At 42.0% G+C, this 19,763-nt stretch overlaps 1 protein-coding gene across 1 annotated transcript in view; it reads left to right on the top strand.

The window, feature by feature from the left end:
- The window catches only part of LOC119741107 (neuroblast differentiation-associated protein AHNAK-like), a 45,068-nt gene extending 31,266 nt beyond the window's left edge, over positions 1-13,802 (top strand). Inside the window, 4 exon segments of the mRNA XM_038216783.1 lie at positions 2-2,953; positions 3,077-4,934; positions 5,055-7,820; positions 8,941-13,802. Coding sequence (XP_038072711.1) covers positions 2-2,953; positions 3,077-4,934; positions 5,055-7,820; positions 8,941-13,802 — 12,438 coding nt within the window.
- The last annotated feature ends 5,961 nt before the right edge of the window (positions 13,803-19,763 follow it).

Here is a 19,763-nt window from a genome sequence, read left to right as displayed (position 1 = left end):
GAAAGGTCCAAAAGTGTCTGGTCCTGACATAGATGTGGATGTTAGTGGGGATGGTAGAGGAAAAGTGGAGCTGCCTGAAGGCGATGGTTCATTTTCTGTTGAAGGACCAATGATTGGAGGTGGTGTAGGTGTTGATGTTGATGGTACAGCATCTAAACCAGACATTGACATGACAGGTAAAGGTCCACATGCATCTATTGGAGGAAGTGTTGATGGCCCTGATATAGATGTCAATTTGTCAGGCGGTGGCAAGAAGAAAAAACAAAAAAAGAAAACAGGTGGGGGATTTCATATGCCGTCATTTGGCTTTGGCTTTAAAGGAAAGGGAGATGACACCAGCAGCTCAAGTGATTCTGAATCAGATGATGGCAAGGCAGGCTTTGGCCTGAAAGGTGGTATCAAAGGCCCAAAAGTGAAAGGAGGTGTTGGTGGAAAATTGAAAGGACCAGAAATATCAGGTGACATAGACGGCCCAGATGCTGATGTGAAGGGTGGTGCTGGCATTGGTGTTGGAGTTTCTGGTGGCACTGACCTCCCCAAAGGAGGTGCAGATGTGGATGTAAATCTACCAAAGGGCTCAATTGGTTTTGAAGGACCAGACCTTGGTGGGGTTGGCAAATCCTTGGATGTTGATGTTAAAGCCTCAAAACCTGACGCTGATGTTTCTGTTGATCTTCCAAGTGGAAAGCTTTCAGGCGATGCAGACATTGGAATAGATGCAGATATTGATGCAGACATTGATCTGGGAGGCAAACATAGGGGATCTGGCAAGAAAAAGGGGAAATTCCACATGCCCTCACTTAATATGCCCTCCATACACTTTCCAAAGGGTAAAGGCAAGGGGCATGGTGATGTTGACTTGGATGGAGGACTTCAAATTGAAGGGGACATGGAAGGTCCAAAAGTGTCTGGTCCTGACATAGATGTGGATGTCAGTGGGGGAGCAGGAGGAAAGGTGGAGCTGCCTGAAGGAGATGGCTCAATTTCTGTTGAAGGGCCAAAGATTGGAGGTGGTGTTGGTGTCGAGGTTGATGGTAAAGCATCTAAACCAGACATGGACCTGTCAGGTAAAGGTCCAGATGCATCTTTTGGAGGAAGTGTTGATGCCCCTGACGTGGATGTCAATTTGTCTGTTGGGGGCAAGAAAAAAAGTCCAAAAAAGAAAGCAGGTGGAGGATTTCACTTGCCCTCATTTGGCTTTGGCTTTAAAGGAAAGGGAGATGGAACCAGCAGCTCAAGCGATTCTGAATCAGATGATGGCAAGGCAGGCTTTGGCCTGAAAGGTGGTATCAAAGGCCCAAAAGTGAAAGGAGGTGTTGGTGCAAAACTGAAAGGACCAGATATATCAGGTGACATTGACGGCCCAGATGCTGATGTGAAGGTTGGTGCTGACATAGGTATTGGAGTCTCTGGTGGCATTGATCTCCCCAAAGGAGATGCAGATGTGGATATGAAGCTACCGAAGGGCTCAATTGGTATTGAAGGACCAGATCTTGGAGGAGTGACAAAGGCTTTAGATGTTGATGTTAAGGCTTCGAAACCTGAAGGTAATGTTTCAGTTGATCTGCCGAGTGGTAAAATGTTTGTCGATAGCCCTGATGCATCTGTTGATACTGAAATTGATGGTGCAATTGGATTTGACGGAAAGGGTAAAGGATCCGGAAAAAAGAAAAGGGGGTTTCACATGCCATCGTTTGGATTACCAAAGATGAAAGGAGGCAAAGGAGACTATGACCTTAGTCACAGCGGGGACATCGATGTTGGTGCAGAAGGAAAATTCAAGCCGACGGGTGGTAGTGCTGACTTGTCTCTCAATGGGGATTTTGAGCTAGCAAAACCAGAAGCTGGCATTTCGGTAGATCAACCAAGTGGACCAAAAGTCCAGACAGACTTTGATGCCACAGCTGACGCTAAACTGCACAGAGGAGATAAAAAGAGAGGTTCTGGGAAAAGGGGCAGCTTTGGCCTGCCATCTATACACTTTGGCAAGTCAAAGCATAAAGCTTCGGGAGATGTTGATGTAAACATTGATGTATCACCCCCAAAGGCATCTGGAAGTATAAACGTCAAGGGTAAAGGCAGCCCAAAGAAAAAGAAGGGCAAATTTGGATTAGGTTTAGGCGGTAAAAAGGAAGAAATGGATGTGAGTGCAGGTAGTGATATTGTTACTCCCAAAGTTGACATTGAAGCAAAGGCTGCAAAACCAAGTGGAGATATTAGTGGTGGTCACCTTGCAGGAGTTGGAGACTTCACAGTTGACCTGGATGTTGCAGCTCCCAAACTTGATGGGTCATTCTCTGGCGGTGGAGGCATTGGTGGAGATATTAATGGAGATGGAAAAATTGATGCAGATGTTACAGCACCACAACCAGATGCTTCCCTTTCTGTAGGTGGAGGAATAGACCTAAGTGCTGGAAGTGGTGAAATGGGAGAAGTTCCAGATGTTGGTTTGAATCTTGGCAAAAAGGGAAAACCTAAAAAGCCAAAAGGAAAAAAAAAGGGAGGCTTTGGTTTTGGATTTCGAGGTAAAAAGGATGGGAAATCAAGCAGCAGTTCCAGTTCTTCAGAATCAGACCATGAAGGGAAAGGGGGGTTCAAAGTCAAATTGCCCAGTTTTGGATTTTCAGGCAAGGCTAAAAGACCTGGATCTGCAGAGGGAGGAATTGACATCAGTGGTGATGTTGATGTGTCGGCACCTAAATCAGATGGTTCGCTGTCAGTAGGTGGAGGAGGAATTGGTGCTGGTGTTGGAGCCCTAGATAGAATTGGAGATGGAAAAGTTGATGTTGATGTCTCAGCACCTAAACCAGATGGCTCACTGTCAGCAGGTGGATTTGGTGGGGGATTCGGAGGCCTTGGTGGAATTGGAGATGGAAAAGTTGATGTTGATGTCTCAGCACCAAAACCAGATGGCTCACTGTCAGCAGGTGGAGGAATTGGTGGGGGATTTGGAGGCCTTGGTGGAATTGGAGATGGAAACGTTGATGTTGATGTCTCAGCACCTAAACCAGATGGCTCACTGTCAATAGGTGGAGGAATTGGTGGGGGATTTGGAGGCCTGGGTGGAATTGGAGATGGAAAAGTTGATGTTGATGTCTCAGCACCTAAACCAGATGGCTCACTGTCAATAGGTGGAGGAATTGGTGGGGGTTTTGGAGGCCTTGGTGGAATTGGAGATGGAAACGTTGATGTTGATGTCTCAGCTCCTAAACCAGATGGCTCACTGTCTGCAGGTGGAGGAATTGGTGGGGGATTTGGAGGTCTTGGTGGAATTGGAGATGGAAAAGTTGATGTTGATGTCTCAGCACCTAAACCAGATGGCTCACTCTCGATAGGTGGTGGAATTGGTGGGGGATTTGGAGGCCTGGGTGGAATTGGAGATGGAAAAGTTGATGTTGATGTCTCAGCACCTAAACCAGATGGCTCACTGTCAGCAGGTGGAGGAATTGGTGGGGCATTTGGAGGCCTTGGTGGAATTGGAGATGGAAAAGTTGATGTTGATGTCTCAGCACCTAAACCAGATGGCTCACTGTCAGCAGGTGGAGGCCTTGGTGGGGGATTTGGAGGCCTTGGTGGAATTGGAGATGGAAAAGTTGATGTTGATGTCTCAGCACCTAAACCAGATGGCTCACTGTCAATAGGTGGAGGCCTTGGTGGGGGATTTGGAGGCCTTGGTGGAATTGGAGATGGAAAAGTTGATGTTGATGTCTCAGCACCTAAACCAGATGGCTCACTGTCAGCAGGTGGTGGAATTGGTGGGGGATTTGGAGGCCTTGGTGGAATTGGAGATGGAAAAGTTGATGTTGATGTCTCAGCTCCTAAACCAGATGGCTCACTGTCAATAGGTGGAGGAATTGGTGGGGGATTTGGAGGTCTTGGTGGAATTGGAGATGGAAAAGTTGATGTTGATGTCTCAGCACCTAAACCAGATGGCTCATTGTCAGCAGGTGGAGGAATTGGTGGGGGATTTGGAGGCCTTGGTGGAATTGGAGATGGAAAAGTTGATGTTGATGTCTCAGCTCCTAAACCAGATGGCTCACTGTCAGCAGGTGGAGGAATTGGTGGGGGATTTGGAGGCCTTGGTGGAATTGGAGATGGAAAAGTTGATGTTGATGTCTCAGCACCTAAACCAGATGGCTCACTGTCAATAGGTGGAGGCCTTGGTGGGGGATTTGGAGGCCTTGGTGGAATTGGAGATGGAAAAGTTGATGTTGATGTCTCAGCACCTAAACCAGATGGCTCACTGTCAGCAGGTGGTGGAATTGGTGGGGGATTTGGAGGCCTTGGTGGAATTGGAGATGGAAAAGTTGATGTTGATGTCTCAGCTCCTAAACCAGATGGCTCACTGTCAATAGGTGGAGGAATTGGTGGGGGATTTGGAGGTCTTGGTGGAATTGGAGATGGAAAAGTTGATGTTGATGTCTCAGCTCCTAAACCAGATGGCTCACTGTCAGCAGGTGGAGGAATTGGTGGGGGATTTGGAGGCTTTGGTGGAATTGGAGATGGAAAAGTTGATGTTGATGTCTCAGCACCTAAACCAGATAGCTCACTGTCAATAGGTGGAGGAATTGGTGGGGCATTTGGAGGCCTTGGTGGAATTGGAGATGGAAAAGTTGATGTTGATGTCTCAGCACCTAAACCAGATGGCTCACTGTCAGCAGGTGGAGGAATTGGTGGGGGATTTGGAGGCCTTGGTGGGGGATTTGGAGGCCTTGGTGGAATTGGAGATGGAAAAGTTGATGTTGATGTCTCAGCACCTAAACCAGATGGCTCCCTGTCAGCAGGTGGAGGAATTGGTGGGGTATTGGGAGGCCTTGGTGGGGGATTTGGAGGCCTTGGTGGAATTGGAGATGGAAAAGTTGATGTTGATGTCTCAGCACCTAAACCAGATGGCTCACTGTCAGCAGGTGGAGGAATTGGTGGGGGATTTGGAGGCCTTGGTGATATTGGAGATGGAAAAGTTGATGTTGATGTCTCAGCACCTAAACCAGATGGCTCACTGTCAGCAGGTGGAGGAATTGGTGGGGGATTTGGAGGCCTTGGTGGAATTGGAGGCCTTGGTGGAATTGGAGATGGAAAAGTTGATGTTGATGTCTCAGCACCTAAACCAGATGGCTCACTGTCAGCAGGTGGAGGAATCGGTGGGGGATTTGGAGGCCTTGGTGGAATTGGAGATGGAAAAGTTGATGTTGATGTCTCAGCACCTAAACCAGATGGCTCACTGTCAGCAGGTGGTGGAATTGGTGGGGTATTTGGAGGCCTTGGTGGAATTGGAGATGGAAAAGTTGATGTTGATGTCTCAGCTCCTAAACCAGATGGCTCACTGTCAATAGGTGGAGGAATTGGTGGGGGATTTGGAGGTCTTGGTGGAATTGGAGATGGAAAAGTTGATGTTGATGTCTCAGCTCCTAAACCAGATGGCTCACTGTCAATAGGTGGAGGAATTGGTGGGGGATTTGGAGGCCTTGGTGGAATTGGAGATGGAAAAGTTGATGTTGATGTCTCAGCACCTAAACCAGATGGCTCACTGTCAGCAGGTGGAGGATTTGGTGGGGGATTTGGAGGCCTTGGTGGAATTGGAGATGGAAAAGTTGATGTTGATGTCTCAGCACCTAAACCAGATGGTTCACTGCCAGCAGGTGGAGGAATCGGTGGGGGATTTGGAGGCCTTGGTGGAATTGGAGATGGAAAAGTTGATGTTGATGTCTCAGCTCCTAAACCAGATGGCTCACTGTCAATAGGTGGAGGAATTGATGGGGGATTTGGAGGCCTTGGTGGAATTGGAGATGGAAAAGTTGATGTTGATGTCTCAGCACCTAAACCAGATGGCTCACTGTCAGCAGGTGGAGGATTTGGTGGAGGATTTGGAGGCCTTGGTGGAATTGGAGATGGAAAAGTTGATGTTGATGTCTCAGCACCTAAACCAGATGATTCACTGTCAGCAGGTGGAGGAATTGGTTGGGGATTTGGAGGCCTTGGTGGAATTGGAGATGGAAAAGTTGATGTTGATGTCTCAGCACCTAAACCAGATGGCTCACTGTCAGCAGGTGGAGGAATCGGTGGGGGATTTGGAGGCCTTGGTGGAATTGGAGATGGAAAAGTTGATGTTGATGTCTCAGCACCTAAACCAGATGGTTCACTGTCAATAGGTGGAGGAATTGGTGGGGGATTGGGAGGCCTTGGTGGAATTGGAGATGGAAAAGTTGATGTTGATGTCTCGGCACCTAAACCAGATGGTTCACTGTCAATAGGTGGAGGAATTGGTGGGGGATTTGGAGGTCTTGGTGGAATTGGAGATACAAAAGTTGATGTTACAGCACCCAACCCAGAAGGTTCTCTCTCTGTTAGTGGTCCTGATGTAAGTGGAGATGGCATTAGTGGCAATTTTGGTGGAGGCATTGGTGATGGTGCAGGTGGTAGCTTTGGGGGTGGAGATATTGACATTGAAACTAAAGCACCAAAACCAGATGGCTCATTTTCTGTAGGTGGAGGTCTGGCCTTGGCTGGTGAGGGATTTGGTAAAGATTTTGGAGGTGACCTAGATATGGTTACACCTAAGGTTGATGACAGCGTAAAAGCAGTCAAACCAAAAGCCAACGCATCAGCTGGAGGTTTTGTTGGCAGAGGCCTTGGAGGTGGTATTGCTGGAGGCTTTGATGGCATCGGAGATGGAAAAATTGATGTGGATACTGCAATACCCAAACCAGATACCTCATTCTCTGCAGGTGGAGGGATTGATGTAGGCCTTGGCTTTAGTGGAGACCACAAGGGAGATATTGGTGGAATCGGAAATGGAAAATTTGATGTCAGTGGGGAGTTTGGCAGCGATGATATTAAGCCTGAAGTTGACATGAATGTCAAAGCAGCTAAACCAGAGGGTTCATTAAGTGGAGAGATCGGTGGCATTTTGACTGGTGGCCCTGATATTGGCAGTGGTCTCGGAGCAGATGTTGACATTGATGTTGGTACAACAAAACCCGACATGTCAATGGGCGGCCTGGATGGAATTGGAATGGGAGGCACAGCTGGCGATATTAGTGGTGATGTTGGTGTTGGCTTATCTGGTGGAGCCAAATTGGGCCTACCTGAAGTAACAGGTTCTGCTAGTACTAAAACTGATGGTAAAAAGCGGAAGAAAAGAGGAAAAGGAAAGAAGAAAAAGGATCATGAGGGATCATCAGTCGATGGTGCTGTTTCAGTAGATGTACCAAGTGCAGACATCGGAGTAGTGGGCGGGGATGGTGGAGAAGTTGACGTTGACAAAGCTGCTTCTGGAGGACTTTCTGTTAAACTGCCAGAAATGTCGGGCTCATTAGCAGGCAAAGCTGACGTTGATGTTAAAACAGAATCAAAGGCTCGTCCAAAGAAGAAAAAGAAGGAAAAGAAAGGATTCTTTGGGTCAATAGGCCTGTCCAGAGATTCTACTTCTAGCTCCAGCTCTAGCTCCAGTTCATCTTCTGACTCTGATGAAGGTATTGGCTCCAGAATAATGTCAACATTTGGATTTGGCAAAAAAGACTCCAGTGACTCTGATAACCCCAATTCAAATAACAACAACAATACGCAGACTGATGGTACACAAACAATTGAAACAAGACACGACGACATGGAACTCAATGTGAACAATAATGCAAATGGAGATGATGCTGATGATTCAGCTGCATATGCCAAAGAACATTCCCACTCCAAAGGAAAGAAGTCTTTGGGGAAGTTTTTCAGCCGCAAAGGTCGACAAACCATTGTTCAAATACCAGACGAAGACACTGCTGATGAAGTAGGACTCCATGGAGTAGACAGTTTGCACTCCAGTAGATCTGATGGTGAGTAAAGTTTAACAATGGGACAAATTAGTAAAGACATTTGCAAAATGCTAAAACTGAATGTATGCCATTAACCTGGTGCATTTTAAGGAACTTTGCAGCTTTATTCTTAATAGCATGTAGATTTATTCAGCTGGAGCATACAGCATTTTCTTTACTGAGGGAACAAGTGTAACAAATAATTTGCATAATTATATAGCTTGCAATGTTTTTGTAGTTTGTGCTTTTTTTATTTTGCAATCAACTGCATAAAAGGTAGTTATTCTGACTTCAAAAGGTTGTCTTGGTGATCAAGATAGGAAGTCATTTGTTATCTCACATAAGTTTAATCATTCCGACAATTTAAAAACAAACTCCCAACTTTAACATTCACAATACCTTTTTCCTCTGATCTGTTTTTGCAAATTGTAATATTTAAATGAAGCTGATGAAAATAATACTATGTTAGGCAAAGTGCTAACATAATAGTTGGTCATCAGTGTTAGAAGTTTTCAAGATTGCTCTATCTCAAGATTTTAAGATTCCATGTGTAAAAAATATGAGACTGAGAACAAAAAGTGATTGCATGTTGACGTCAAATGAAATGGGATAGTGAGATTTACAGTTTTTCATTCAAATGATTCCTTCTATGATTTCTTGATTTTGTGCTACTAGGAACACAAGTAGCATAGATTCACACGATAACCCTATGCAGCTTTTAAAGGTTCGAAAGGTATGAACAGTAATTCCTCAATGGTGTTTTGCCCTGCATGCATTGCTGAGTTTGCTGATAAAACAACTATTTGTGCCTTCTCCAAATGGTGCACACTAATAACCAGCATTTAAATCAACTTGGACTTAAGGTCAGTCTATCATTTGATCACACAGTACTTATCAGTCATTTTGGAGAAGGGATAAAAAGTTGTTTTTTAAGAAAAACTCAACAATCCACTTTTGCTTTGATTTGCTGTTCTTGCACATTACATTTTGCTGTGAAAAAAAATCCCTTTCAGAAGCTGTGTGATTGCATGATTTCTGTTAAATGTTATCACTTGCATGATCTGCTGTTACTATGCAATTTAGATAAACCTGCTTGCTTTTATGTTTTTCTTGCATATTCTATCACTACTCACTGAAACAGTAAATGACGTTAACCGCATGCCGTCCAACAGGAGTGACAGTCTGCATGCACGTCACACACAACAGAAAACACTGTCAAAATCTGAGAGCCAGAGGGAGGGCAAGGTGGGAACATTAGGCAAGCTGTTCGGGAAGAAAAAGACAAAGAAAGGCACAGAAATGCTACAAGAAACCAAGGATATGTCTCCACCAATAAGAGTCGGTAGATATGAAAGTGTCTCGGCGGAAAGTACTGGCAGTGTAGATATGTCTGTTAGCAGTAGCAGTCCTGTAACATACTCCCCTGCAGAATTTCTGCCAAGGCCTAGGGCTTCCGTTGATAGTACATCTTCAACTTCTTCAAAGTCTACCAAAAAACGGGCAGCTCCACCCCCACCAATCTTAAAAGTTGCACCTCAAGAACATTTATTCAAAGGTAGTGTCCCTGGGTCTCCAGGATCGGAATATTCTTTGAAATCATTTTCATCTTCATCTTCAATAGGAACACCTCCAACCCACTGTAGAAAAGGTTTTGCTCCCACCCTACCAATTCAATCATTCGACAAAAGGTATAGTGCTGTTTCACTTCCAGATATGCACTCCCACAGACAAGAGTCTCATATCAGAGCTGCTTCATTGGAAGTACCTAAGGGTCCACTATTATCCCAGATGTCTAACCGTTCCACTTCTGGCCTTTTAGCTGAGCATGGAATCATGTATTCAAGTATTGAAGACCTAGGCACAATAGCAGAAGCTGTTAAGGTGTTGCCACTTCCACAAGGGGCTCCCCCTCCTAAACCAAAGCGTTCGGCATCACCCAGTATTCTAGAAGAAGAGGTGGATGAAAAGGAGTCTCTTTTCTGGGTTGAAGAGATTGTAGATAAATATTGTGTAAATACTGTGCAGGAAACATCAATTTCAAACCAATCCCTGCCAGAGACTGCAACCTTATCCAACCAAAGGTCTGATTCAAAACAATCCAACAAAACCTGTGAAGAAAATCTTGGAAATTCTGAGAAGCAGTTTGAACTGTCATTGACGGAGGAAGAACAGATGACAAAGTTTAAGCAAATTTATCTGTTTGATTCAGACTTCATGTTTGCACCACACATGCAAACTGCAGAATCGCAGTATGACATTGAAGTGGCTTGCGATAACAAGTCTTCAGAAAACATCCAACTCCAAAGTCAACGTGCAACCAGTGTTCCTAGTTTAGCACCTAGTGATCCACAAGCAAGCATTTCTGCCTCAGACACCAAGCCTTTGCAGACGAAGCCTAACAAATCTGCTTGTGAAGAGGCACCAATTTTAGAGGATTCAGATAAAGCACAAAAATCTGACAGTGATTCCATGAGTGCTCCTGAAAACTCAGCAACTATAAAACCCCAAAACAGTTGTGTGGAAGAAAAGCAACTATTGTACACACAGCACACAAATACAGATTTCTCTTCGTGCAAAGAAGATGCAGCCATCCCTGATTTTTCAATAGTGAGACGAATGGCGAAAGAGGCTATTTCATCAAATCATGAAAGGTCATCTGAAATTAAGGCACTCCTTAAAAAATCCATGGCAAGAATGATGGGAGTTGATCTTCCTGTCAAGTCAATTTCTATAACACATTCAGAGAAAAAGACTGATGGAGATGAATGTAAAGAAGACTTTGACAGTTGCAGTGGATCAACTAGGAAGGAAATGGGACATACTATATCATTTGTAGATATGGACAAAGTAGCAGTTGAGAATTTGTCATCTGCAGAGGAGCATTCTCATGACTGCAAAAAAGTCTCTTCAGAAAATACCCAAACCCCAGTGGACCACAATTTGAAAAGAAGTCGGGAAAAACAAAAGATTGATACAGATTCTGATGGAATAAGGATGTCTTTGGTAGCAGGAGATACAGCAGTAGTTGCAGAACAGCATGAAACAATGCAGAAGGACCCCAATCAAAGGAAGGCTTCCTCAAGAATTTTGGTCAGTGAATATGTGCCAGTTGATTCTTTAGGAATTGGATTGACCACTCCTAAAATGAAAGGTATCCAAGAAACAGTTTTTGCTGAAAAATGTGTAGATCAAAATGCCAATACAGAAAAAGTGCCCAAAATAGAAACGGACAGTAAGCCTTTAACAAGGTCAAATTCCTTACATCATAATGGTAATAATTCAGTGTCTAAAACATTTCGTGCTTTGTCACGGTCCAAATCATTGGGTGCAGAAGAGTGGAACGAAGCAATACACAGAGATGAACCAGATGGGGAACACCAAGAAAAGCACTTTGAATTTGAAAGAGCAGAGCCTAAAGATGAACTTGAAAAACTAGCTTCCTTGAGTGTTGTGAAAGCAGTACGGAAAAGATTTGGTGGTGTAATGTCCAAGGAAAATAATCAGAACCCATCAGATAAGCCAAGAAAACAAGTTCCGGAAAATAAAACAGCACAAATCTCAGGTGGTTCAGATAAGGAAATCCTCGAGTTCCTCAAAGCCCAGACTAAATTAAGGAGAGTTAATCCTTCTGGCAAGATATCGGTCTCGGAGCAGACAATGAACAAAGTGCCAGTGGAAAGGTCCAAACAGGTGCAAGCTGAACCAAAGTTTGTTTGTTCAACTGATTCAGATGACAAAGAGAGCCCAGAGTTTGTAAAAGTACAAACTAAATTGAGGAAAGTTACTCCTCCTGATAAGATTGCAATCACAGAGCAGGACCAAATGATGAGTCAACCCCCAGTGGAAAGCACTGAATCCATACAAATCTCACCAAAGCCAACAAAGCCCAACCAATCAACAGTAAATCAAGCATCCCCAACTTTTGCAGGTGTTGGACGAGTAATGTATCAGAGTAAAGCATTGACATGGAGGAAGTCCACAGATAGGGCACCCCCAAAAAAGGAAGAGGTACCAGTCAAAAAGAATGCAGAAGATGATAGTTTCCCAATAATTGAAAGTGTAAGTTCCTGGAAGGAGAAGCGAGCGAGGAAAAAGAGTTCAGTTGTGGATGATTATGAAGTAACAGGGGAAAATTGTGAAAGAGAACAAGATAAGCCTGTGCAGGGGGAGTCAGTTGTCAAAGATACACAAGTTGTTCAGCATGTCAAGGTTGAAGATAAAGACATGCATGTCCTTGAGAAAACACAAATGATGCCACGGATGCTAGAATTACAAGATCCAAGTCGGAACTGCAAGCAGAAGGAACACAAAAAGGAAACAATGGATGTTGATTTAGTCATAAGGAAATCTACATTGGAACGGTCAGGTGAAAATCCTATTGAAGAATCACCATCAGCAATCATTTCAACTGAGCTTACAGCAGAGCAGAATAAATACAACAAAACTGAGGTACCAGACAGCGGTATGCAATCTATATTTGAAGAGGAACACAAAATTTGTTCACAGGGAACCAAAGAAAAAGAGACCTCTAAGCAAGAAACTGAAGTTGGAGATGAGGAAGCACACATGAGACGGCATAAAGAAGTCCGTGAAAGAACCAGAACTATTCTTGCTAAAATGAAGGCTGCGAAAGCATTCCAAGCATCATTCACAAGTGCTCAGACATTCAGTGATGATACGAGAGTACAGCGAAGAGGATTTGAAGAGTCATCTAAAATCCGAGAACACAGACGTCATTCAAAATCCACACCAAACATTGACAAGAGTTGGGAAATATTTGAATTGTTGCCTAATAAATCTGATATCCAGCATGCAGTCCAATCAGTTTCCCAGGGCAGCTTGAATGAAGGACTTGTAATGAAAAATGAAGATGAAAAAAACAAATTCAACTTGGATAAAACAGTGAAGCAATCTCCAGTTCAGCAAAGAGTTATTCGAAAGGTTAAACGGAAAACACATGTTCGAAGACCGGTCAGTGGGGATCTTGACAGGCATTCAGAAAGTTCATCGGAAGGCCTCTCTGAAGATGAAACTCTGAGAAGACAGAACATCAGTGGTCGTTTAGATTCTGGTTTTTCTGATATTGCATCCCACTCTGAGATTGACAGATGTATCCTTCCACAAAAAAGCCATCCCAGAAAAAATGGGGCAAAACTGAAGCAGTTAAGCCCACGAACCAGTCCAAAAATGCACCAAAAGATTGCGTCAGTTGCTGAATTGTCTCATAAACCAGTCACTGATGCTTCTCCCAGTACCAAAAATGTAACAACGCTAGATACTGCAGAGCTGCAAAGGATTATCATACAGCAACAGGAAGAAATGCGACTTCTTCGTCAACAGATGCAAGCGTCTCAGTTGCAGGCCGCTCAGATGCAGCCCGCTCAGATGCAGCAAGCTCAATTGCAGGCCTCTCAGATGCAGGCCTCTCAGTTGCAGGCCGCTCAGATGCAGGCCTCTCAGTTGCATGCATCTCAGTTACAGGCTACTCAGATACATGCCTCTCAGTTGCAGGCCTCTCAGTTGCAGGCCGCTCAGTTGCAGGCCTCTCAGTTACAGGCCACTCAGATACATGCCTCACAAATGCAGCCTTCCTCTCTTCCTAATACCAGCCAGTCCCAACCTGGAAATGTAGGGTCAATGAGCGCAGCAACAGCCCCTCATGTTCCCTCCATGCCCTTCATGTACTCTCAGCCTAATATGATGATGTCAGCTGTGCAGCAGCCAATGTACTATTTACCACATGGGATGCAACCCTCTGGGGCGGGGATGCAAGGTCCTGGTGTGCAGATGCCAGGGGTTCTTCCACTGGGCAACTTCTCATCCTTTGCGCCTTTTCCTGTACAGGGGATGTTACCGATGCAGACACAACTGCCACCTATGGGTATGCAAGTACAAGGTAGTGTGACACAGTACCCCACCACAAGCCACTTGCCGACAATGACCACAGCCGGGGGATCCTTTGGCAGTACCTTAGGTATGCCTGAGCAGAAACACAGCGAGTAGTGATGCCTTAGTACCACCAATGTCATCAGCAAAAAAGTGAGTGCGGTTGCCTGCAAATATACTTTGATCCCAATTTAACAAATACCCACATGTACTAAACTCTTTTGCGCATGATCCCATCCTTCAAAACGCACGTGCACTTACCTACTTTATTTGTTTGGTTTTGTAGTTCAGTTTTGAAAAGGAACTTCTTCACTGCTATGTCAACTTGTTTGATTCGTAAAATTATGAAAAAGTAATTTTGCTTTGTACATTCGCCAGGTAGAAACTATGGCTGTTGTAGCAAACATTAGTGAGTTTAAATAGGTGTTAATAATGGTAATTAAAACTTATAACTTCTAGTTATCTATTACTTGTTCATGGTTTAATAATAAAAATGCATCTCCAGTTTCCATGTTCAGGTATCTATTACAGTAATCTTTGTAAAACAAGTAATATTCCCATAACCCACCAACACATCACTTAAAAAGCTAAAATTGCGCACCATATCAGGCTTGTGATGGCAGTTAATATTTTTTCTACAAGACATCCTTATGAAAACATTTTCTGAATGTCACGTTTTGTTATGTGTTCATATTTAATCAGATAATTTATGATTTCTAAATATTAGGTAATTGTAATGCTAGTTATTGTTAATGTAATTGTGACCTTTTTTTGTGCGTTACCTTCAATTCTTTGTCTTTGGAAAGGATCTTGATATTGTTGAAAAAAAATGTATTTTGAATTGAAGAATTTGTTAACATTTTAATAAGAAATTCACAATGTAAAAGCTGTAATTTACTCTTTGGGTTTTTTTCGGTGTGATAAACCCCAGGCAGAGATCACCACTATAGCTGCTTTATGAATCAAGGGACACTTGAGGCTTTTCGATTTGTGTGCTGAAATGCTTGCGATATCTATTGTTCATTCAACTTGCACAGCTGGATAAAGTACTTTGTCCAAGATATAAAGCCAAATTGAGAAATCAGAAATGGTGGAAAATAATGTGGGATATCAGCATATGGTAGTGTTTGAAAAAGTTATAGAAGGGAAACTTGCCTAAGTAATTCATGACCAGTTGTCTGTTTGGCTTCAGCTCAAGGTTCATTGTTGAATCACATGGTGTACCGTAAATCATTTTTAACAATCTAAAAGGCTGTTATTGAAAAAACTTCCATGGCAATGTGTGTTTCTTTTCTGATGACAATCTATCACTGTTGCACCTAATAGTTTGGTAACTTTCAACTAAGAGGTGAAGTTAAAACCTTTGTTGGCTAACTGAATGGATATATTTTGGTACAATTCTTGTGAGAAATTGCTATCAAGGCATGTTTCATTATTCATATAATTATGTATCTTGAAAAGAATTTCTTGTGTACATCATGCTAACCTATAACTTCATTACGCTGCAAAATGTTCAGCCTTTATGAATTAAAAAATGTTACATGTACCTCAATATAAAAAAATTCAACTAAAATGCTTGGTGTTGGTTTCCTTTGAGAATTTTATACTTTATTGCAATTTTGACAACAAATTAACTTTAATTTTGAATTTGAACTCAAATGAAACTGCAACCAGGAACAGCTATTTCATTTTAAAGATTTGGAAGCTAACTATATTTTGATTTTCAGCTTAAAATGTATCACAAAATTGACTTGTTAACAAGAGAACGATTTGTAAGGAATTACATATAAGGACACTTTCAGGTGCAAAGCAGATAACCCATGCCTTGTAAATAATGAAATTTGTTCAAAACCAAATAATTGAACAAACTTGTATGTATGTAGTGTTTGTCAAGTTGGTGAAATGTACAGGTTCAAATTTTGAATGCGCTGGCTGACTCATTAGTACTAAACCCTTTGTATATTCATAATTTTTTTATACATTGCTACCTTTTACCAGTAGTGTCTATGTACGGTATAAATATCTATCCACTGTCTTGTAACCTTATTATACCTGCCACTTACAAAATTGCAATATTGTGTATCGTAAAATTCCTTCCATGTTTAACATTTATATAACTAAGTTGGTAGGATATCAGTAACCTGTCGTAGTCTTAAGGTGTAGATCTAGCTTTCAAAACTATATTTTCACATTAATATTGGAACGTAGAGTGAGCTGCGTAATGACTGTTACAGGTCATCTAACCACTTGTAAATGGCTCCCTGTGATGATCATGCATAGATGACAGTGTCCTAGAAAATATGTTGAAGTAATCACTTAAGAGTTTTTGTGTAATTGTATTTAGACATTTATCGTATTGAGTAGAGTTAACGTTTTGTTACATTTTCACTAAAAACACTAATAAGGTAATTTACAGGGCCTATATAGATTTATATGAAATGCACAAAAATCTGAAAAGATTAGCAAATAGGATTCCACCTTCTGTGCCTTAACAGCAAAAGTAAGGAATTTCGGAGAATGATTTTTTTAATAATTATAAGCCGGTGGTTAGTATTGCAACACTGTAATTTATATCTTTAAAAATGATCGCTTGAAAATTGTAGATCTGCTAGTGATGGGAGTAACATCTTTTGAAAGGCCCCCACCCTAAGCAAAACCTGACATTAACAGTGTCTACAATTGCAGCTATGAAACCAATCTTTCTGACAATTGCACCTTTATTGTGTCAGTTTCAATACTAACCACTCAGTGAGCATTGCGTTCAAGCAGTACAAAATGCCTGATGCTTGTATATCTGTGCTTCCAGATTAAAAAGTAAAGCTTTTCACAGTGCCTTGTATATAAAACAAAAAACTGTTTATTTTTGGTGTAGACATTGGTTTAGTCATTATGTCTTGCACTGGATGAATGGATTTGATAATTATTTTTCTTTAAACGTTTGTGGGTTCTTTGCAAATAAAACATAACATGAAATGAAATACTGTTTCCCATTTTAGTATTCTGTCAACTGGACATGTTAAATTGTACATGTACATGTATTGATATTTGACAAGTCACCATAAATGTGTAATTTATGCAAATAACGAATAACTTTCAAAAGCTTCATTGACACACCGCACAAGTAGCATCACGTGGAACACGGCTACTATCAACCAATTTAAAGTTAAATAAACAGTTTCATATTTAATGAAAATTAAAAGGTAAAAATGCAATGCAAAATGAACAGTTTTACAGATGGGTACTGTAAATAAAATAAAATTTAAAAAAATTGGTTTATATAGAAACATTCTGATTTAAATTTTAAAAATCCAATATTTTGTTGATTAAAAAAAATAATAATAATTTTAACCAAGCTACAAATGTTATCACCAAGCTACGTACATAACATGCTTTATGACCATTATTATTTATATCATAAAATAGGGTAGTGAAATATCCATGGTAATCATGTGGTCATGCATCACTAAGGTCCATTGTCTTGACAATTGTATGATGTGAAAACATCATGTATGATGGTTGGGATGAAACATTATGAGCACATGCAGACTTTAGATTAGGCCAAAAAAAAAAGTCTCCGGTTTCTGGTATGGAGCTTGCCCAAAAAGTGGTGCGGCGACGCGACTTTTTTTTTTTTTTTTTACCTGATTTTTTTGCTTCAAATGTCGGCTGATGACTGCAAATGGTGCCCGACTAAACTTAGTGCAAATATATGGGAGTCCAGAGAGGCCACATAAAGCTTATTCTCGACCATAACCCAATCTAAAAATTGTGCAGCAGCAGGATTCCAGTCAAACCAGTGAGTTTGGCGGTTTTGAGACATCATTTTTCATTGAAAAAAATACTTTTTCATTTTGCCGACGCGCATGGCTACGGCGACGCGCGCGCATACCAGAAACCGGAGACTTTTTTTTTGGGGCCTTAGGAAGGTTCAAGGGATATTTAACTTGAACACGAGAACAAACATAAAGGATTTCTGTGAATAGATGATCTCAATCATTCAGAATTCAACACCTTATACACCCAACACCTTTCACATGTCTACTTGCCCTTTCAACATGGTTCACAGTGGCATTACTGCATATATCTCCCACCGCCTATCTCATCATTGCAGGTTTATTATGTAAATTGCCAACCTGGTGCTGCATGCAGGCCTGCAAATCCCCAAGGTTGGGAGGTGGACTGCTGAAAACTCTGTCCTTTATAAAATAGTTTGGAACGCATTGAGTTGCAACACAAGTCCATCAATTGAAAGAAGAAAAAAAACATTCAGATTAGTTGATTGTCCCTCTTAACATATACAGGGACACCCTGTATATGTTCTCAGTTATGGTGGTGTGTCTTGCATCCACATCGCTGTTTTAAGTTGCTGGGTTTTTTCAGTAAACCAAAGTACAGTTGATAAGAAATTGTAAAAAAGCTGCATATGTATTAAATATTCCAACAGTATTGGATGCACAATGCACTAAATCATTCTTCGGGATCATTTACCCCTAAAATATTTCAAAAGACCATTTTAGCTCCCTGAAGGCTTGGATCTTGATGCTGCCATTTCGGCGCAAAGCAGCTAAACTCACAGTGACCATCTGTGCCCTAACATGCACGCATTGATTGGTCAAGCAATATAAGTGACAGTGTCTTGTCCAAGGTCAGCTACACCACAAACCCCTTCAGAAATGGCTCGCACACACAATCCGTAGAATTACCCACAAATCTTGAGTTTGATGCTGCAGACCACAAGACAATCCACACATGATTACTAAAATCCTGAAAATGTACCAACTTTGAATTCAGATGGATTAAAATATGAATTGAACTCAAATAGTCGAATAAACCATGAAATTTTTAGGCTTGAGAGTATACATGTACATGACGCCAATGGGCATGACTCTGTGTAAAGTCAACTCGGTAAAAATAGTAAAGTCTGTCCTGAGCCAATATGGCCCATGAGGCCGGCGTTTATCTCCGGTTTCAGTAGCATGAAAAGACTAAGACCATTTGTATTGCCCCTGGATGGGATGCCAGTCCAGCGAAGGGTACTCCCCAGCTGATGCCGGTACCCATTTATACTCCTGGGTGGTGGAGATAGGCAAATGGGAATGAAGTGGCTTGCCCAAGGACACAACATATGACCAGCAGCTGGATTCAACCCCCTGACCCTGAGTCACAAACCCTAACCCCTAAGCTACACTTCCCCTCAAAAAGTCAACTCGGTACACATTGCAATTTTAGTTTCCCTGTGGGTTGGGACTTTCGTTATGCACTGATATTTGAATTGTCAATGGCAATTCGCTCTTTTCACACTTCCGCCATGGGCATGCAGAGCCTCGATCTGGCAACTTTACACAATACATATAGCTGGTTCGGTGATTCCTGTGTCGGGGTTTAGATCACTGAACCGGCTTTTTTTTTATTGTGTAAAGTTGCCAGATCAAGGCTCTGCATGCCCAATGGCGGAGTGTAAAAAGAGCGAATATGGTATGGTACCACATCTGGTTCCTATGTACCAACATGCACATTGAAATCTCTAGCATATCATCAACAATTATGGTGTCAAAATACAATGTATGTTAGAAAGACATTTATTAGCTGTTTTGGAGTACATACTCCGAAACAGCTCTTGTTTTCGTTAATGTTTTTCCCCTGTTTCCCCCCCCCCTTTTTTTCTTTTTCAGACTCCTTTCCTTCTACCCATACACTTTGGCACTTTCGTAAATCCGATCGACTTCAGACTTGGCACACACTTAAGCCACCATCTGAAGATGTATGCTGAAGATTTTGTCATATTATGTCACATTAAAGATGTTTTTTTTTCTCCATAGGTTTTTTTAGTGACATTTTTAGTGACATGAATTCATGATGAAACATTTTGTCATCACGTCACAGAGCCATTCCAAAAACAGACGAAACAGCTTGTGTTCACACACGAACACATTTCTAGTTTGTTTGGGTTGTTTTGTTTTTAAATTAAATTTTGTGTCTCCAGTCAGGGTTAGGCGCTGGACAAATGCATTAATCACCTCACACAATATGGTTACACAGGTCGCATTGTGGTAACAAATAAAAGCACTTCAAGTAGTT

The sequence above is a fragment of the Patiria miniata genome, unplaced genomic scaffold (genome assembly GCF_015706575.1).
Source record: "Patiria miniata isolate m_02_andy unplaced genomic scaffold, ASM1570657v1 HiC_scaffold_11, whole genome shotgun sequence".
Classification (NCBI taxonomy): Eukaryota; Metazoa; Echinodermata; class Asteroidea; order Valvatida; family Asterinidae; genus Patiria; species Patiria miniata.
This window is presented reverse-complemented; position numbering and strand designations above follow the sequence as displayed.